Source organism: Cervus canadensis, chromosome 21 (assembly GCF_019320065.1).
Source record: "Cervus canadensis isolate Bull #8, Minnesota chromosome 21, ASM1932006v1, whole genome shotgun sequence".
Classification (NCBI taxonomy): domain Eukaryota; kingdom Metazoa; phylum Chordata; class Mammalia; order Artiodactyla; family Cervidae; genus Cervus; species Cervus canadensis.
In genome coordinates, this window is record NC_057406.1 from 41,081,218 (window position 1) to 41,098,276 (window position 17,059).

Here is a 17,059-nt window from a genome sequence, read left to right on the forward strand (position 1 = left end):
CCATTTGTATGTCTTTGAAGAAATGTCTGTTTAGGTCTTCTGCCCATTTTTTTATTGGGTTATTTGTTTTTTTATTCTATTTCATTGTTTTTCCTTTCTATAAGTAAATTGATGCATGAATGAATTAAACACCAAATGGAACTGTGTTTGGTAATGAAATCATCATTAACATTTGCTGATTTTGTACAATAAAATTACTGTTCTTTTCTTCTTTTTTACACTGAATAAAGAGCTGAATGGGCTCCCTCACAAGGAAAGAGGTGTGGGGTCAGTGAATTCTGGCTGATTTAGGCATTAGTGCTTATTCATTAATTCACTCAGGTGACATTACCAGTGGCCTCATGCAGAGGCACAGTGCTGAGCAATGGATCTGTCCCATCTCCATGGAGAGCTCACAGTACAGGTCTACGGAGAGATGGTGGGAAAGGAGCGTTAGTGGGAGCCAGATCACATCTCACCATGTTTTTTCCTTAGGATGTCAGAGCCCAGGCCACCATTCCACTCCTGGGCTATATTGTGGACGACATGCCAAGAAGTGCAGACCTGCCACACAGCTTCAAACTGACCCAGTCTAAGTCTGTGCACAGCTTTGCTGCCGACAGTGAGGAACTGAAACAGAAGTGGCTGAAAATCATCCTTTTAGCTGTCACAGGTGAGACGCCAGATGGTCCTAGCCAGCATCCAGACACTTTGGACGATCATCTTGAACCTAAGAGAAAATCAGAATGCTAAGTTTCAAGACCTACCACGGTGTAGGGCGTGTCTCAAGATTTATAGCTCACGATATTCTCAGCTCTCCTTATTCATCTCTTAGCACTTTATGTTGAAAAATTTTACAGACTCATAAATGCATCTTTTGGGGGACTGTTTTCCTATGTTTATGTACTCTTAGTGAAATTAATGTGCACAGCCATTCTACCCATAAAGATTGAAATAATGTGAAAAGTGGAGCATTTTCTTAATGAGCTATTCCTTGCATATGTACTTTTGTCTTGGAAAAAAGTGATATCATTTAATTCTATCACTTCAGGTTAGAGAAGTCCTCTTTCATTTAAGAAATACTTTAATGTCTTCACTTATACATGTAGGCTTTATAACAGTTAAAGATATACCTCCATGTTGCCAAAATAGATCCACAGTAAAAAAAAAAAAAAAGAAAGAAAGAAAAACAACAATACAGGGACAATTTAGGCTATTGTATTAACTTATTTAAGTTAGTTTATAAAACAAGCTGCATAAATAATGAACATTCTGTTAAAGCAAAAGAAAAAAGACACATTGTTGGTACTCAAGATAATAGTTGTGTTTGTAGAAATACTTCTAAGAATAAAATATCTTAAGTATATAGCAATTATGTACATATAGTATTAAATACAAATATATATATACGCAGTATCCACACTTTTCAGGTTAGGTTCATATTTGTCTCTAATTTATTTTTAAATATACAGCATGTTTTATCTTGGAACTGAGGAGTGTCCTAAACTTATGAGATGTTTTTGCTGATTTACATTTAATTGATTAACATCTAAGGGTATTGGTATTTTTATAATAAAAAGCTGTAATTTATGTGGCATGGGATATATTAGTGAGTTCCAACAGTATTTTTAAAGTACTATTTTTCTTTGTTCTGTGCCTATTTAAAACAGTGCCTCTCTTTGAAGGTGCTAATAATACCTAGTTAAATATAAGATGAGGGTTTAATTAATGCTTCAGTCTTGATTACTCTGAGATAAAGTGCATTTTGGTCACTGGGATGATCAAGTCATACAGATTTTTACACCTTCTACCGTCCTCTAATTGTTGTGGCAGTTGATATCAGCATGTTCAAGATTCCTGACCTTACACAGAACTGGGACATACAGCAACTACATTTATTGTTATGTTTTCCTTTCCCTTAAGACTGTTAATTTTGGTTAAATGAGGACTTTATATAATTAACACTTAAGATAAACTGTGTGGGCTTATTCCTTTGTCAGATATGGAAAAAAATTCACATGTGATAATCTATGATTAAGGGTAAAGGATAGGTAATTAAGACAGTTTATGCTTAACTTTTTAAACCACCTCACTAAAGAACAGTTGGGGGAAAATACAATATAGAAAAAATAGTATTTTAATGGCAGGTTTTGGGGGGTACAGTATGATTGATGAAAATTTGAGCATTTTCCCCCTTTTATCCTCTGGGGAATTTTAATAAACAGTTTTAATATTAATAGATTCCTTGTCACAAAGGCCGTTCTTTATTATATTGTAGTCGTGATTAAAATCTCATATTGTTGGATATTTAAGTTAATCCTTTTCTCAAACTTAGATCTCTCTCTCTCTTGTTTTTCATTTACTCTATCATGTTCCAAACATTGTCATTTTTTAAATTTATCTGTCTGCTAGAAATCCACAAGAATGATCCTACTAGCCTTTGGGGATTACACCTTAAAGATAGATTAGATTCACTCAGAATTTGAGATTGCCACACATTTTGTTCAGGCCCTATTTTTTAAAGAAATACATGAAGTTTCAGTATCTCTTTTTTTCCCCCACATCCCTAAGGAGAAGCTAAACTGATTATAGTGGGCATGATTGGATTGCCTTCTTCTGAAAAAGGAATACCAGCCATTACCATCAACATTATGCCAAATACTTGGAGCCAAAAAAGATAAAGGTAGCTTCTTAGGCCCTATTAAATTAAGGACAAATTTAAAATATTTCACATTGTTTCTCTTTTCTAGTTGCTAGGCGTGGGTGTATTTGTGTATGTGGTGTTTAGGGGTGATTATTGAGAAGGTTATAATATGGCTGTAGGTGATGCTTTGATTTTCTTAATCTCAAGAAAAGAGAAGCAGTAAAAATGTAGAATGATTATCAGGAGAAGGTGACTTTTGTAATGAGGATATAAAAATGGAAATGTAAGGGCCAGTTAGATTTACAAGTCAAATTATTTTTGAAAACTGTTTTGAAGAGTAAAAAGATTACATTTTTCCTACAAATAAGTCCTCCTGGAACGGAAGTAACATGAAAACATTCAAGTTTTGGCTCAGTAAATCTCAGATGTTATTTAATTTAGAGTATTGAAAGAAGACTCATGTAAAGGGAATATTTATTATCATACTCAACATTATCTTTATTTTTTTTTTCCAAAAAAGTAGAAATGTTAGTATCAGAAGAGAATTTCTGCTTATCCAATCACTGTCTTCACATTCCACATGTTCTTTGTCAGGCACAAAGAGAAGCAATGAAGCAGCTTTGTTTTCACTAATGCTTTTACTTGGAGAAAGGCAAAGGAATACTTTTAGCCATTTAGAAACACTCAACCAAAAGACCTCAAAATGCACCTAATTGATTATAAGAGTAATGTCTTTGCTTTTTGAAACACCTGAGCTGTTATAATAAATTGAGCCTAGAAAAGCAATTGATTGTTTTACTATTAAAACAACATTCCATAAGGGCCTTATTCTTTATTTTCCTCTAAGTCATCTTTTCTTTAACATGCCCTTCCTTCAGACTTAAAAAAAATTACTTCTTTGATAAAAACTACTATTTATTATAAAACATTCCAGTTTTTTAAATATAAGTTTTGCTTTATTGAAAGTCTACCATTTGGTAGATTGAATATGAAATGTAGTGCAGACTTATCTTCAGGTTTTAAGTGGGACCCAAAAATGAAAAATGTCACCAGCCACTTTTGTGACAGTGGCATCTATAATGCCATCATGTACACAAGCAATAAAACTTTACAGGGTAGGATTTTATACTGAAATTTTAATGTGAACATTCCTAGCCACAAGGATATAGAGAGAGAACTTCTAGGAGTGATACTGTAATTCGAATTGCTCATTTTAAGGAAAAGAAAGTATATGTGGCAGGGTTTGGGGTAGGGACAACATTATTGTTGGGATTCAAGTAACCATCAAAAGCCTTTTTATTTTTGCAAAGGGTCTGGATGGTTTAAAAAAAAAAAAACAGTTAAAGCACATCTGCACAACTTCATCAGGTTACATTTCATTTTCCATGAAGCTTAATGTAGATTGGTGTACTTATATTTACTGGCTAATGTATGCAAATTAAAAAGAAAAAGAAAATCCCAATTTTTAAAACTTACCAAACCTTTTATTGTCTTCTTTGTGGAAACAGGATTTGTCCCCCTCTAAATTTTAGATCTCATTTTTGGTTATACCCAAAGCCTTAAGTTCTTAGTCTGAGCTCATTGTCTATGATAACTATAATAATGATCTTTCTGGGCTGAGTATATCCTGAGGAAAAGGTAACAATGGGAACAAATAAATTTCTAGGGAGCAAAAGGTTTTTGTTGTTGTTTTGTTTTTTGTTTTTGCAGGTATTCTTGCTATATTGCAGAATAGAAAATTTTTTCTACATTACATAATGTTCCTGTTAGCGCCTCTAAGATTGAAAGCACATGGTATATATAAGCTAAAATTAATTCAAAAAGCAAAAATATCTTAATGTCTTCATTCTTAAGTTTTGTATTCTTTAAGAATATATTAATATGAAATCTGTGACTAATGTGGTCTTATTCTTAGGGCTATATTGAACATCTATAGTGAATCATGCTACTTTTTCATCCTCATCCAATTTTAGTAGAATCAAATTGCTTTTTATTGTAATACTATTATTTACTATAGAGTCTCCAGATTTAGAAAATAGGAGTATGATGTAGAAAGACTACTAAATATACTTTTGAAACCCTTTCTGTGAGTTTATGCATACAGGTATATATGTAAAAGCACTATTGATTTCAAATTCTGTTTTTCCATCGGAATAAAATTTTTATAGAAAGTATTCTTTTTAATTTAAATATTTTAACATAAATTATATACATGGATTTTTAGTAAAATCTATTCTTATGTATGCCCTGTAATCATGTTGTCATGAGAAGATAACTTTGCTTTCTTTACTGATATGGCAGAGAGGAATATGATTAGGAACTGAAACAAGCAAGTACGGACAGAAAGGTGGACAGAAAGAGACCTATGGTCTCCAAATCAAAGCAATATATCTAAGATAAATGAAAGTTACTTAAACTGCAGGGGATATAAACTGTAAGATGCAAATCTGTGTAATTGCACACTCATGGATCTGTTGCACCTGGGCCTTTCACCGTGACCTCTAAATTATAGCATTAGTATCTTGTCATTGGGCTTCCCAGGTGGCTCAGTGGTTAAGAATCCACCTGCTAAGCAGGAGATGTGGGTTCAATCCCTGGGTCAGGAAGATCCCCTAGAAAAGGAAATGGCAACCCACTCTAGTATTCTTGCCTGGGAAGTCCCATGGACAGAGGAGCCTGGTGGGCTGTGGCCTATGGTATTGCAAGAATCAGACACAACTTAGCAACTAAACAGCAACCATCATATTGCTTTCTTTTTCTTTTAGACTTAAAAAAATAATAATAATACTGTTGGACCATTTTCTGCACTGTTTAATGACATAAAAAAAATATCACTCTAAAGTCAGTCATGGTCTGTCTTCTACTTTTTGGACTGAACATTTGGCAGGAAACAGTGTCTTTTCTGTCTTTTGAAATGAAATAGCACATCGCTTCTACAAGATAGTTAACTCATTGTGAGTCACTGAGAGTTAAATGATGTTTACCCATTCCTAAAATTCATTATAGATTGAATTAGTGAGATTAGGTAGACTAGTGAGAAATTAAATCAAGAAATATTGTAGCATATTTGAATAAGTGAATACCAAATACATAGAGTGAGATATATATACATTAATATATAGGTTTGGGAAAAGACATAATAGTCTATGGGACCATTATGATAACAGAATTGCATTATATAGTACATATTATATGGATGTTGGAATGTATCACTTGGGAAAGGTCTCCATCAGCAATCATATCTGTATATAAAATTTGGGGGATTTTATTTGTTTATTTTACAAACTAGCATTTCATTTTGTGAGTGACAATTGACTGTTATTTTTGAATGAGTGCTATCTGGGTTTTTGAATTGTTGAATGATCAATTTGAAAAGGTATGTTAGCAAAATTTTAGAGTTAACTCAAATGTGAAAAAGTGTACACAAAAAGTAAATTTTCTTTTCTAGCTGTATGAATGTAAAATACTTGCAGATAGTGTATATATTGTGTAAATATGTATATTTGGTCAGAGAGCTGGAAACATTGTAAAATTAAGCACTTTAATTCTTATTAAATAAACACTTGTATCTTGTAAATAAATACATCCTTGAATGAAATCTAAAGGCTTAGATGTTATTTGAGCTAGGATTATGTATGTTCAATTCACAATGATTTTGGTTGTTAGAAATTTTGGTTGATTCAGAAAAAAGTTACTGCATAAGGTACTGATGTTCCTTCCTACCTCCAATCCCACCAAACCCTGTGTAAATGTTTCAAGAATAAAGTTTGTGACAGAAGCCAGGATTGCCTGGTTATAGAGATATAGGGGCTTCTCCCTGTAAGAACTACAAGGCTAGATCTCCAGGAACCGGTAAAGCAGTGCTGCTTTGTTCTCTTTGAAATGACTGCTTTCCTCCATAGTGCTCCGTCTTGTGAAACAGAAATCAAGGGAACTATGTTTGAGTCTTAGTCCTGCAATTACCTGTTATGTGATCTTACACAATTTGCCTGAATCCCAGTAACAAACTCAAGTTCATTTCAAGGAATAACAAAAAGACATTTAGTAACTATGAAGCACTATACAAAATAGCATTTCATGGAACACTTCATTGGGATCATACCTTATTGGCCTTTAATTTAACAAATAAAAGATATCCTTCAAAGGAATCCTAAGTGACTCTCAGTATTATAAGTAAAATATTTCTAGAAATAATCCTTTTTAGGCATTTATTACCTTTTTCAGGCATTAAAGAACTATTTATTGATACTTACAAGCAATTGGGATCAACTGAAGAATTTCTTAAACTAAATGTTGCCCTTGGCCCATTGATATGAATTGTTTGGGTCCATCTTACCCCAGAATAGAAATTATGGTGGACAGAGCTTGTGTGGCCTGTTTTGGAACTTTAATATATGTAGGAATCTCCTAAAGATCTTATTCAAATACAGATTCTGATTTAACAGGTCAGTGTGAAGGCAGTTCTTCATCATCAGAAGCAGGTGATGCTGCTGCTCCTCAAACTAGTCTTGGAGTAACAAGCTTTATATCATAGACAACTGGCTAGACATCCCTGGCTCTGTCACTTACTGTTTGTCACTTTAGGCACAAACTCTTTGAAAAGTTGCGGAACTTAAATGAGAGAATACTATAGTATGTTGCCTGGCTCATAGGAGACATTTATTAAATAATTGTATCATGAATGGAGATCATTAAGGTAACATGGAAGTTTGCTGCCCTGACTATACATTAGAATCACCTGGAAAGTAGTTAGACTGAGTCATCCTTGGCCTTACCCTCAGAAATTCTATTTGGGGAGCTGGGCTGTGGACAATAGTAGTGTCAAAAATACCCCAGGTGATCCTGATGAGAAACCTTGAGAACGTGATTGCACACATTATTCCACATAAGCCTCACACAGCACTCTTAACATTTTCATATTAAATAAGTAATTTGTCACTCAGCTTTTTAAAAATAATAATTTGTTTTTGGCTGTGCTAGCTCTTCATTGCTGCGAAGGCTTTACTCTAGTTTCAGTGAGTGGGGGGTACTCTTCAGTTGCAGTGCATGGGCTTCTCATTGAAGTGGCTTCTCATTGCAGAGCCTGGGCTCTAGGGAGTGTGGGCTTCAGTAATTTTAGTTCCTGAGCTCTAGAACACAGGCTCAATAGTTGTGGTGCACCAGCTTAACTGCTCCACGACTTGTGGGATCTTCCAGGACCAGGGATGAAACCCGTGCCCTCTGCATTGGCAGATGGATTCTTTACCACTGAGCTACCATGGAGGGCTCTGTCACTCAACTATTGAAGTCCTCTCTTCCTTATCTGGTTTAAACATTCAATCACTATAATCACTCCTTTGCATTCAATTCACTCAACCTCCTCTCTAGCTTTGTCTTATTTGCTTGACAAGACCAAAACCTGGTTGACTCTATTCTGTCTTCTCCATGCCTACAGCCAAGTAGCCAAACACAATGAACAACTATATTGATTGGTCTCATTTTAAATTCATTACTGGATTACCATTTCGTATCCCCTTTCTCCTCATATCTCCAACACCACCTCCCTCATCCTCCACCCAATTGATGACCTTCTTTCTTACTTTACTCAGAATATTAATTGACAGAGGACTCCTGCAGTTTCCCACAGCCACATCCAGCCGTCTACCAACACAGATTCTACTTACTCTTATCTTTTTTTTACTCTTATCTTCCTAACCATCCATATTCCTACTTAAATCTGATTTCTAGTTTACACTGTATCCTGTCCCCACTCACCTTCTCAAGAATGCTGTTCCAACCATTATCTTTTTCTCATACAATATCAATTTTCCCTCTTAACTGAATCTTTCTACCAGCAAACACATAGGTTACCGTATTTCCCAACCTAAAAAAACCTGTTTACTCCACTTCCCCTGCCAGCTACCACCCATTTTTCCTTCCCTACCACTTTGAGTTTTCTATACTTATTTCCAATTCCTCTCTTCCCATTCTTTCCGGAATGTACTCCAATCAGGCTGAAACATGTACCTCCCCTGATAAAACCTGCTTTACCCATAATTTTCTCCATCTTCGTTAATTGCAACTCTGGTTTTCAAGTTTCTTAAGCCAAAAGCTTTCATCTTTGACTCCTCTCTTTCCCAGAGTACACATCCAATAATCAGGAATTTATATTAGCTCACCTTTAAAATATTGCAAAAATTTTTCAGATTCTTTTTTTACCAATTCCCACTGCTACCATTCTGGCCTAAACCATCATTGTCTCTTGCTACATTATTTCAGTAGCTTTCTAATTAGTCTCAAGTCTTCCAGCTCTTCCTCCACTCCTCCACTATTAAAAAGGCAGCCAGAGGAGTCTGTTAAAACACAAATCAAATTATGTGGCTTCTGTACCCCAATCCCTCCAGGGACTCCCATCTCACTTAGAATAAAAGCCAAAGTCCTTTGGCCTCACAAGTTTCTATGTTTCCCCACTACACCACCCCATAGCATACATTTTACTTTTCTTTAAGCAAGCCAAGTACACTTCAGCTTTGTAACAGAAACTGTTCCTTCTTCCCTGCAGTGCTCCTTTACCAGATGTCTGCATGATCATCTTTTCCAGTTGAGAGTCTGCTCAGTTCTCATCACCACAACCTCAGTTTACTGCCTCCACTTCCAACATAGCACTCTCATTCCTCAACCTGATCTATTTTTTTCCTATAGCACTTGGCATCTTGTAACAAACTAGATAATTAGCTGTTTGGTTTTTTTGTTTTCTATGTTCTTTATCTACTAGAACATAAGCTCCTTGAAAGTAAGGATTTTTATCTGTTTTAATCACTGATGCCCCCAATCCCCAGTACTAGGAGTTGCTTGGCACTTTGTAGACATTGAATAAAAACTGGATACAAAAGCTAGGCTATAAAAATTAAAAATGAACAGAAATGTACTTCCAAAGTATCAAATTGTTGTGAACACAGAACTTTGGAATAGGGAATGAGAGGAAAAGAAAGCAACATTTTATATAGTTAAATTGTTTTAGTAACAAAACCAAATTCCTGATTGTTTAAAACATAGTCAAGGACTTCAAAATATAATAATGAAAATCTTAGTCAGCCTTTGCAGATGGAGTCTTGCTATAAAAAAGTCAGTCTCAACTCGCTCTCATCACCATCGTTGCAACATCTAGTCTGTGAGGAAATTAGAGGCAGCTGGTCACTGTTCCAGAAAGAGCCAGAAGTGGTGAAAGATGCATTTCCCAAGGAAGTGGGGTTAGAGAGGACCTGTCAGAGGGTTTGGATAATGAGCTCCTGGTCTGGAGTCAGTCTCTTACAGAGGAAATGATCCATGTTTTGTTTTGGTCTTGTATTTATAAATACAGAACCAGGTTGCTTTGTCTCAATAAAGGAAACTGCTTTTATAGAGTAAGATGTTACCACACAGTCACGGTGTTTTCACAGGAAACCATATTTTTAGATTGCTTACATATATGGTTATCATACACTGAACAAACGTAATAACTGAAATAAACAAGTATATTTTTCTATATGGAATCATGTTCAAAGCTGGGAGAAGCATACCACATCCTAAAGATCATCTTGCAGTTTTCCATTAAGATGTGTGTGTCCTTGGGGAGTGGAAAGCAGGGAGGCACAGGCTCCCAGTTTTAAATAGAAGGGAAGGAAATGAAGAGAAATTATTTTCTTAAGTCTTAATGCTTTTCTGAGAATAGCTTTTTTGATGAGTTTTGATTTTTGAGCTCTTTTGATGTTTTATGTACACAAGCACACATGATAAAAAATGATGAAAAAACTGAAATGGAACATAAATACCAATGAACATATCAGTTGTCAAAAAAATGCCAAGCGAGTAACAACCACTCTGTAGATAAAAATTAGAATTAATGCACATTAAAAAAAAAAGTAAATATTTATGTATTTTTGGCTGCAATTTATTTAAGGTGTTTGTTGCTGCTCACGGACTTTGTCTAGTTTTACTGTGCGGGCTTCTCACTGCAGGGGATTCTCTTTTTGCAGAGAATGGGCCCTGGAGCTCACAGCTTCAGTAGTTGCAGCTCTCAAGCTCAGTAGTTGTGGTAGATGGGCTGACCTGCCCCGCAGCACATGGAATCTTCTTGGACCAAAGGTCGAACCCATGACCCTGTGTTGGCAGGCGGATTCTCACTGGACCACCAGGGAAATCCCTAATGCTCACTTTTGAATGCAGTATGTTGACAATACATGCTTAGACTAAAGGCAAATAGAGTCTTAGAGATGTAATGAATTCTAGGTCATTGATTTGTTTTATCCAATGTTAATGCAACATTTCAAAAGTCTATGAGTTTAGAACTAAGCAAATTAGCATGTTGAATATAATGGGAGCCAAATTTCTCACTGACAAGAGAAGGCAGTTACCATATGGGAAAGGGGGAATGCGATAAATTTTGTCGTTGGACTAGAATTACAGGTATCAATATGAACACATAATTTTATAAAGTTATCTAGCTAACTGGGTATAGATATAATACCCATATAGATGTGTGTACATATGTGTGTTTGTGTATGTGCACATGCTGTGAGGCTCAAGAAGCAATAATACCCCAATAGCAATGTGCATACCTATGTTGGTTTCTAAATACCATTTCCACTAAAGGAGCCAGAGCTGCTTGAGAAACTGACTGATTCTAGAGGTATAGCAGAGAAAATTCAAGATGACCCTGAATATCACACTGTGACAAAAAGTGAAGGGGCTTCCCTGGTAGCTCAGCTGGTAAAGAATCTGCCTGCAATGCAGGCGACCCTGATTCAGTTACTGGGTCAAGAAGACCTGCTGGAGAAGGGATATCCACTCCAGTATTCTTGGGCTTCCTTGGTGGCTCAGTCGGCTACAGTCCACGGAGTTGCAAACAGTTGGACATAACTGAGTGACTCTCTCACTCAGAAAAAGTGAAAAAGTACGCAAAGAATGATGTGAACATGTCAAAAAACCCAGACGTCAGCTTGAAAAGGCTCCAAATAGCAAAATCTGGGACAGTTGAACATAAATATTGAGTGTTTCCTATATGCTAGTTGCTTATTGTATCAATATTTAAGGTCTAGGATTACTTTGAATATACTGACGGTTGGTTTCTTTTTAAATTTCTCTTAGCATACAAATAACTCTCCTTATATTTTATCATGCCTCTAATCAGAAAGTATGTTCTTTGTAAACAAAATACTCTGAATATTTTAAAATATATTAGTCATATTGTCACAAAATGTACGTATGTCAATATTCACAAGGTAAATTTCTGACACTTGTCATCTATGATTCAACCTAATATAAGATCTATAAAATGAAGTAAAAACAGAAGCATCCTATTTTAACCAAAGTGGCAACATGGACAAATAAGTATTTAAAATATTATAAAATTACACATTGTTTCAAATAAGGGACTATGTTCCTGGTTGTTTAATATTTAGTAATATTAGTTTATTTAAGGAATCCAAGAAATGCTAATGGAATTTGAGTAGGAAACAACTGTGTCAGAATAAAAGAGATAGCAAGCTGAGAAAACCTCTTGACTTTTCCAAGTTCCAGAGCTCCTTCATGAATTTGGTGTTCTTACACAGATATAAATGGCTGCGTCATTTATTTTAAAAATCCTATATTTCAAGAGGACCTGAGTTTCAGAAAACAGTAGGAAAAGTTCAGTAGAACAAGTTATACGTTTCAGGATTCAGAACCCAAGGCAAGGAAACTATGAAACCATATGAGCAGAAAACCAAGCTGCCAAAGCAAAGTTCGATGAAGTTGAAAAAATGGTGAAATACTGGGCGATTTTTTTTCTTAACTCTCCTTCCCTATATTTTCCAGTTTTTCTAAAGTCTAAAAATAGAAGTTAAGAAGTGTCATTATTAAGGAACTATCAACATTCACCAAAGAATGTGCTACCAGCCCACCTACCATCATTTACCAATAGTGGTGGCAACAGGGCAGACTCAAACTTCCTCTCAGCCACAGGGCATTATCTGGTGGTTAAACTGGGCTCCACGCAGAAGAGAGAATCTCCAGCTCATGTACTTTGCATTACTGTTTGTCACCTGAGCTCCAATTATATGACGTATGCTGCAGATCTCAGTATTCAAAAGATTCCTTGGTCAACATAACCAGCATATAACAAGGGAATTTCTTCCAACTTCTGCCAATAATCTGCCTTTTATGGCCCCGAAGGAGGCCAAGGATGAGGGTCCAATGGGATACACAGGTTCCCAAGTACAGTAATAATTTGGTACCTCTTAAAATTAGTGCTCAGTTGTGTCTGACTCTTTGCAACCCTGTGGACTGTAGCCCACCAGGCTCCTCTGTCCATGGGATTCTCCAGGCAAGAATGCTGGAGTGGGTAGCCATTCCCTTCAGGGGATTTTCCTGACCCAGGGATCAAACCCAGGTCTCCCACATCACTGGCAGCTTCTTTACCATCTGAGCCATCAAAATTATTGTTACTGAAATAGTTGTTTAATATTTATTCAGAAAAGGAATAGCCAAGTATTAAGACTTGGGGGAAGTTCTTCTATTGTATTCTCAGTTCTTCAGTTTGGGCAAGAGAGTTGTATACACTTACTATTCACAAAGTAAAAAGATGGAAATCAACCGGACCCAGTTTCACTAAAAAGCAACTTAGAGACCATTGCTCGAGTGTGCCCCCTGGGGGTTTCAAGCTATGACAAATGATTTTAACCACATTCTGTTCATAAGAAGAATTTTCATAAATACGGTTTTCTCCATATCAGTATTTTCTGCCGCGACAGTGCTCACTACCATGGCAGTCCCTACAGTGGCCGCATGGGCAGCCCCCCTGCTGGTTCACGCCTTAACCCAGCTCTGCTCGGAAGAGCAGGTGACAGTGCAGCAGCCTCGTGGTTCTCCCAGTCACCTTTGTCCCCTCAACCCTGTCCCCTTGCTCTCCTTCCCTTAAAAATGACAGATTAATTTCTCAAATATGTCTACACTGAGTCCAAGGGATAGACTATCACAACTCAGTCTTGATCCCCAAATTATGAGTATCTTTTTATGAAATAGGGATCTACTGTTTGTAGTCTTAGATCTTATTAGTTTCATTTAACATCATACTCTAAGCACTTTATCTTTAAAAACAGTTTTTAATAGTTATGGTCAACATTTGAGGGCTTACTACACACTATTGTAGGATCTTTACATGGATTATTTCATTTATTCTCCCCCACAAATTTATTTAGAAAATCTACCCTGATTTTCCCATTTTGAAAATCTCCCATTTTGCACTAGTTTATTTTTAATGCTTCCAAATGCTTATAGTTTGTTTTTCCCATTTTTTTCCAGTTTCTCATTCTTTTTAATTTACTTTTGATGTCCCATTTTTTAAATTTTATTTTATTTTGGTATCCTGTATTTAATAGAAGTCACTTTTCCCCCTCAGTTTCTAGTTTATCGGTATAAAAAGTTGTTTACATTTATTTCTAACAGGTTTAAAAAATCTCAATGGTTGTATCTATTGTTCTTTTCTTCTTCCAGTTTTTTTGAGAGATAATTGACATGCAGCACTGTATAAGTTTGGGGTGTACAGAATAATGTTTTAACTCAAGTGAGTCAGGAAGTAATTACCACAATCAATTTCTTGAACATCATCTCAAAATTAAAGAAGTATAAAACCTTTTTTTTCTTGCAGTGAGAAATCATAAGATTTACTCTCTTAACAGTTTTCATATATGACATAGAGCAGTGTTACTTATATTGTATGTTACATCCCTAGTACTTATTTATCTTGCAATTGAAAATTTGTACATCTTGACTACCTTCCTCTGATCCCCCTTCTCCCCAACCCCACTTCAGTTCAGTCACTCCAGTCGTGCCCAACTCTTTGTGGCCCCATGAACCACAGCACGCCAGGCCTCCCTGTCCGTCACCAACTCCCAGAGTTTACCCAAACTCATGCCCATTGAGTCGGTGATGCCATCCAGCCATCTCATCCTCTGTCATCCCCTTCTCCTGCATTCAATCTTTCCCAGCATCACGATCTTTTCAGATGAGTCAGCTCTTTGCATCAGGTGGCCAAAAAATTGGGGTTTCAGCTTCAACATCAGTCCTTCCAATGAACACCCAGGACTGATCTCCTTTAGGATGGACTGGGTGGATCTCCTTGCAGTCCAAGGGACTCTCAAGAGTCTTCTCCAACACCACAGTTCAAAAGCATCAATTCTTCGGCACTCAGCATACTTTATAGTCCAACTCTCACATCCATACATGACCACTGGAAAAACCATAGCCTTGACAAGACGGACCTTTGTTGACGACCACAAATCTGATCTCTTTCTATGAGTTTGTTTCTTTGTATTTGAAATATAATTGAACTACAAAACTATGTTAGTTCCTGGTACAATGCATAGTGATTCAATATTTCTATATCAAAATGATCATCATGATAAGTCTAGTTGCCATTGTTACCATATGAAGATACTGTTAATTCATAATTATTGACTATATTCCCCACATTGTATAATTAATACCTATGACTCATTTATTTTGTAACTGAAAGTTTGTACCTCTCAATCTCCCTCACCTACTTCTTTCTTCCCTCAACCGCTCCCCTCTGGCAACCATCTGTTTAGTCCCTGTATCTATGACTATTTCTGTTTAGTTATGTTTACTCATTTGGTTTTTTTAGATTCCACATATAAGTGAAATCATACAGTTTGTGTTTGTATTCCTCTTTCTGTGTCTGACTTACATCACTTAGCATATTACCCTCTGCAGCACCAGGAAAGCCTGGCGTGCTGCAGTCCATGGGGTCGCAAAGAGTTGGACATGACTGGGCAACTGAACAAAAGCATTACCCTCTAGGTCCTTCCATGTTGTTGAAAATGGCAAGATTTTATAGTAAGTCCCCTACATATGAACCTTCACGTTGAAAACTTTGAAAGGTGTGGATGTGCATTCCATCAGGGTCAGATGTGGGTGAAATTGCAGCTGGCCCTTTGTCTCCTGTTGTTGACGATCCTTCGGCTCTACCATCTCCCACCTTCTCTCCCTTCTCCAGTCGGCAGCACTTCTTGCCTGTTCACTCACTGCCAGCCCCTGGATGACAGCTGCTGTGCTGTCCTCCTGTGCTTTTCAAGGTACTGTACTGTAAGCTTAGAAATGTTTTCTATACTTTTCTTGTCTGTTTTTATGTATTATTTGTGTGAAAAGCATTATAAAGCTATTACAGTACAATACCATATAGCAGATTGTGTTAGTTGGGTACCTAGGCTACTTTGTCAGACTTAAGAAATTGGACTCACAAATGTGCTTTCAGAATAGAACTAATTCATATGTAGGGGCTTGCTATATTCTTTTTTATGGCTGAGTAATATTCTATTATCTTTATAATACCTTCTCTACCCACTCATCTATCAGTGGGCACTTAGGCTCCTTCCATATTCTAGCTATTGTAAATAATACTGCAATGACCATAAAAATGCCTATGTTTTCAAATTAGTGTTTTCATCATTTTTCACTAGTTCAAATAATGCTTCAAGGCACATCTCTAACTTGTTATTGAGAGTTACTCTTCAATATGTTAGATATCATAGAAAACTTCTTAGACAGGTGGTTACACTGGAAGAAGAGACTGAGTAACACCTTACAGTAACTGTGCATTGGAGTTGAAAACATGCATACCTATGCCACGCCTTGCTGCAATTTTGACCTGCCTGGGGCTATATGCTGGCAGATGGATAAAGATGTGTCATTCTCTCCCAATGATTCTGATTCTTCCTATTCTTCCTGTACCTACCCACCCTACTTTTATGAACCACTGTGACAGCCAAAACTGAGGGAATAACATTAATCTTCAGTGTTGTACTCAGGCTGGATACCACAAGCGCTGTCAAGAGGAGACCTCAGTCTCTGGCCTGTTGCCTTGACCTCATGCTCTCCTGCTCTCCTCCCAGCTGCCCAGGACTTCACTGAGGGTCTCTGAGGTAAGCCTCAGCCTGTTCTGGGGTGACTGGAATGAAAACAGAAATAGCTACCCAGGAAGAGAGAAGAGAATTAAGATATCCATAAAAAGCCTTTCTAAAGCAGCAAAATATTTGTAAGGGAAAAAGGAAACTGGGGGTGACCAGGGTATATTCCTATTCCTTGCTTCCACTTACTCCAGAACAGTGGTTCTCAACCTGGTTTTCTATCTCCTTTCTCCTCCATCCCCAGGAACATTTGGAAAGTCTGGAGACATTTTCGCTTGTCACAGCTGGGAGGGAAATTGTGCTACTGGCATATACCATAGAGTCCAGGGGTGCCGCTCTGTATCCTACAGTGTGCAAGACAGTACCCCACAACAAAGAACTCTTCAGACCACAATGTCAGTAGTGCCAGAGTTGAAGCCCTACAACCCTTTTCTACAACGCTTTTTTTTCTTTTGTTCCCCTGTCCAATGCTCTTCTTCTCTCAGATTCAAATGGAAAGATGGCTGCATCTAGC

General features: G+C 36.8%; 1 protein-coding gene across 4 annotated transcripts in view; it reads left to right on the top strand.

Annotated features, from left to right (window-relative positions):
* The window catches only part of FGD4 (FYVE, RhoGEF and PH domain containing 4), a 235,764-nt gene extending 218,934 nt beyond the window's left edge, over positions 1-16,830 (top strand). For 2 of the 4 annotated variants that reach the window (XM_043440743.1, XM_043440745.1), the window contains exon 17: positions 475-6,221. In XM_043440743.1, the coding sequence (XP_043296678.1) occupies positions 475-732 (258 nt within the window). In that variant the 3' untranslated portion in view covers positions 733-6,221. Of the gene's footprint in view, positions 1-474; positions 6,222-16,434; positions 16,561-16,789 lie in introns of those variants that run through there. The other 2 variants (XM_043440742.1, XM_043440744.1) reach the window with 2 other exon arrangements.
* The last annotated feature ends 229 nt before the right edge of the window (positions 16,831-17,059 follow it).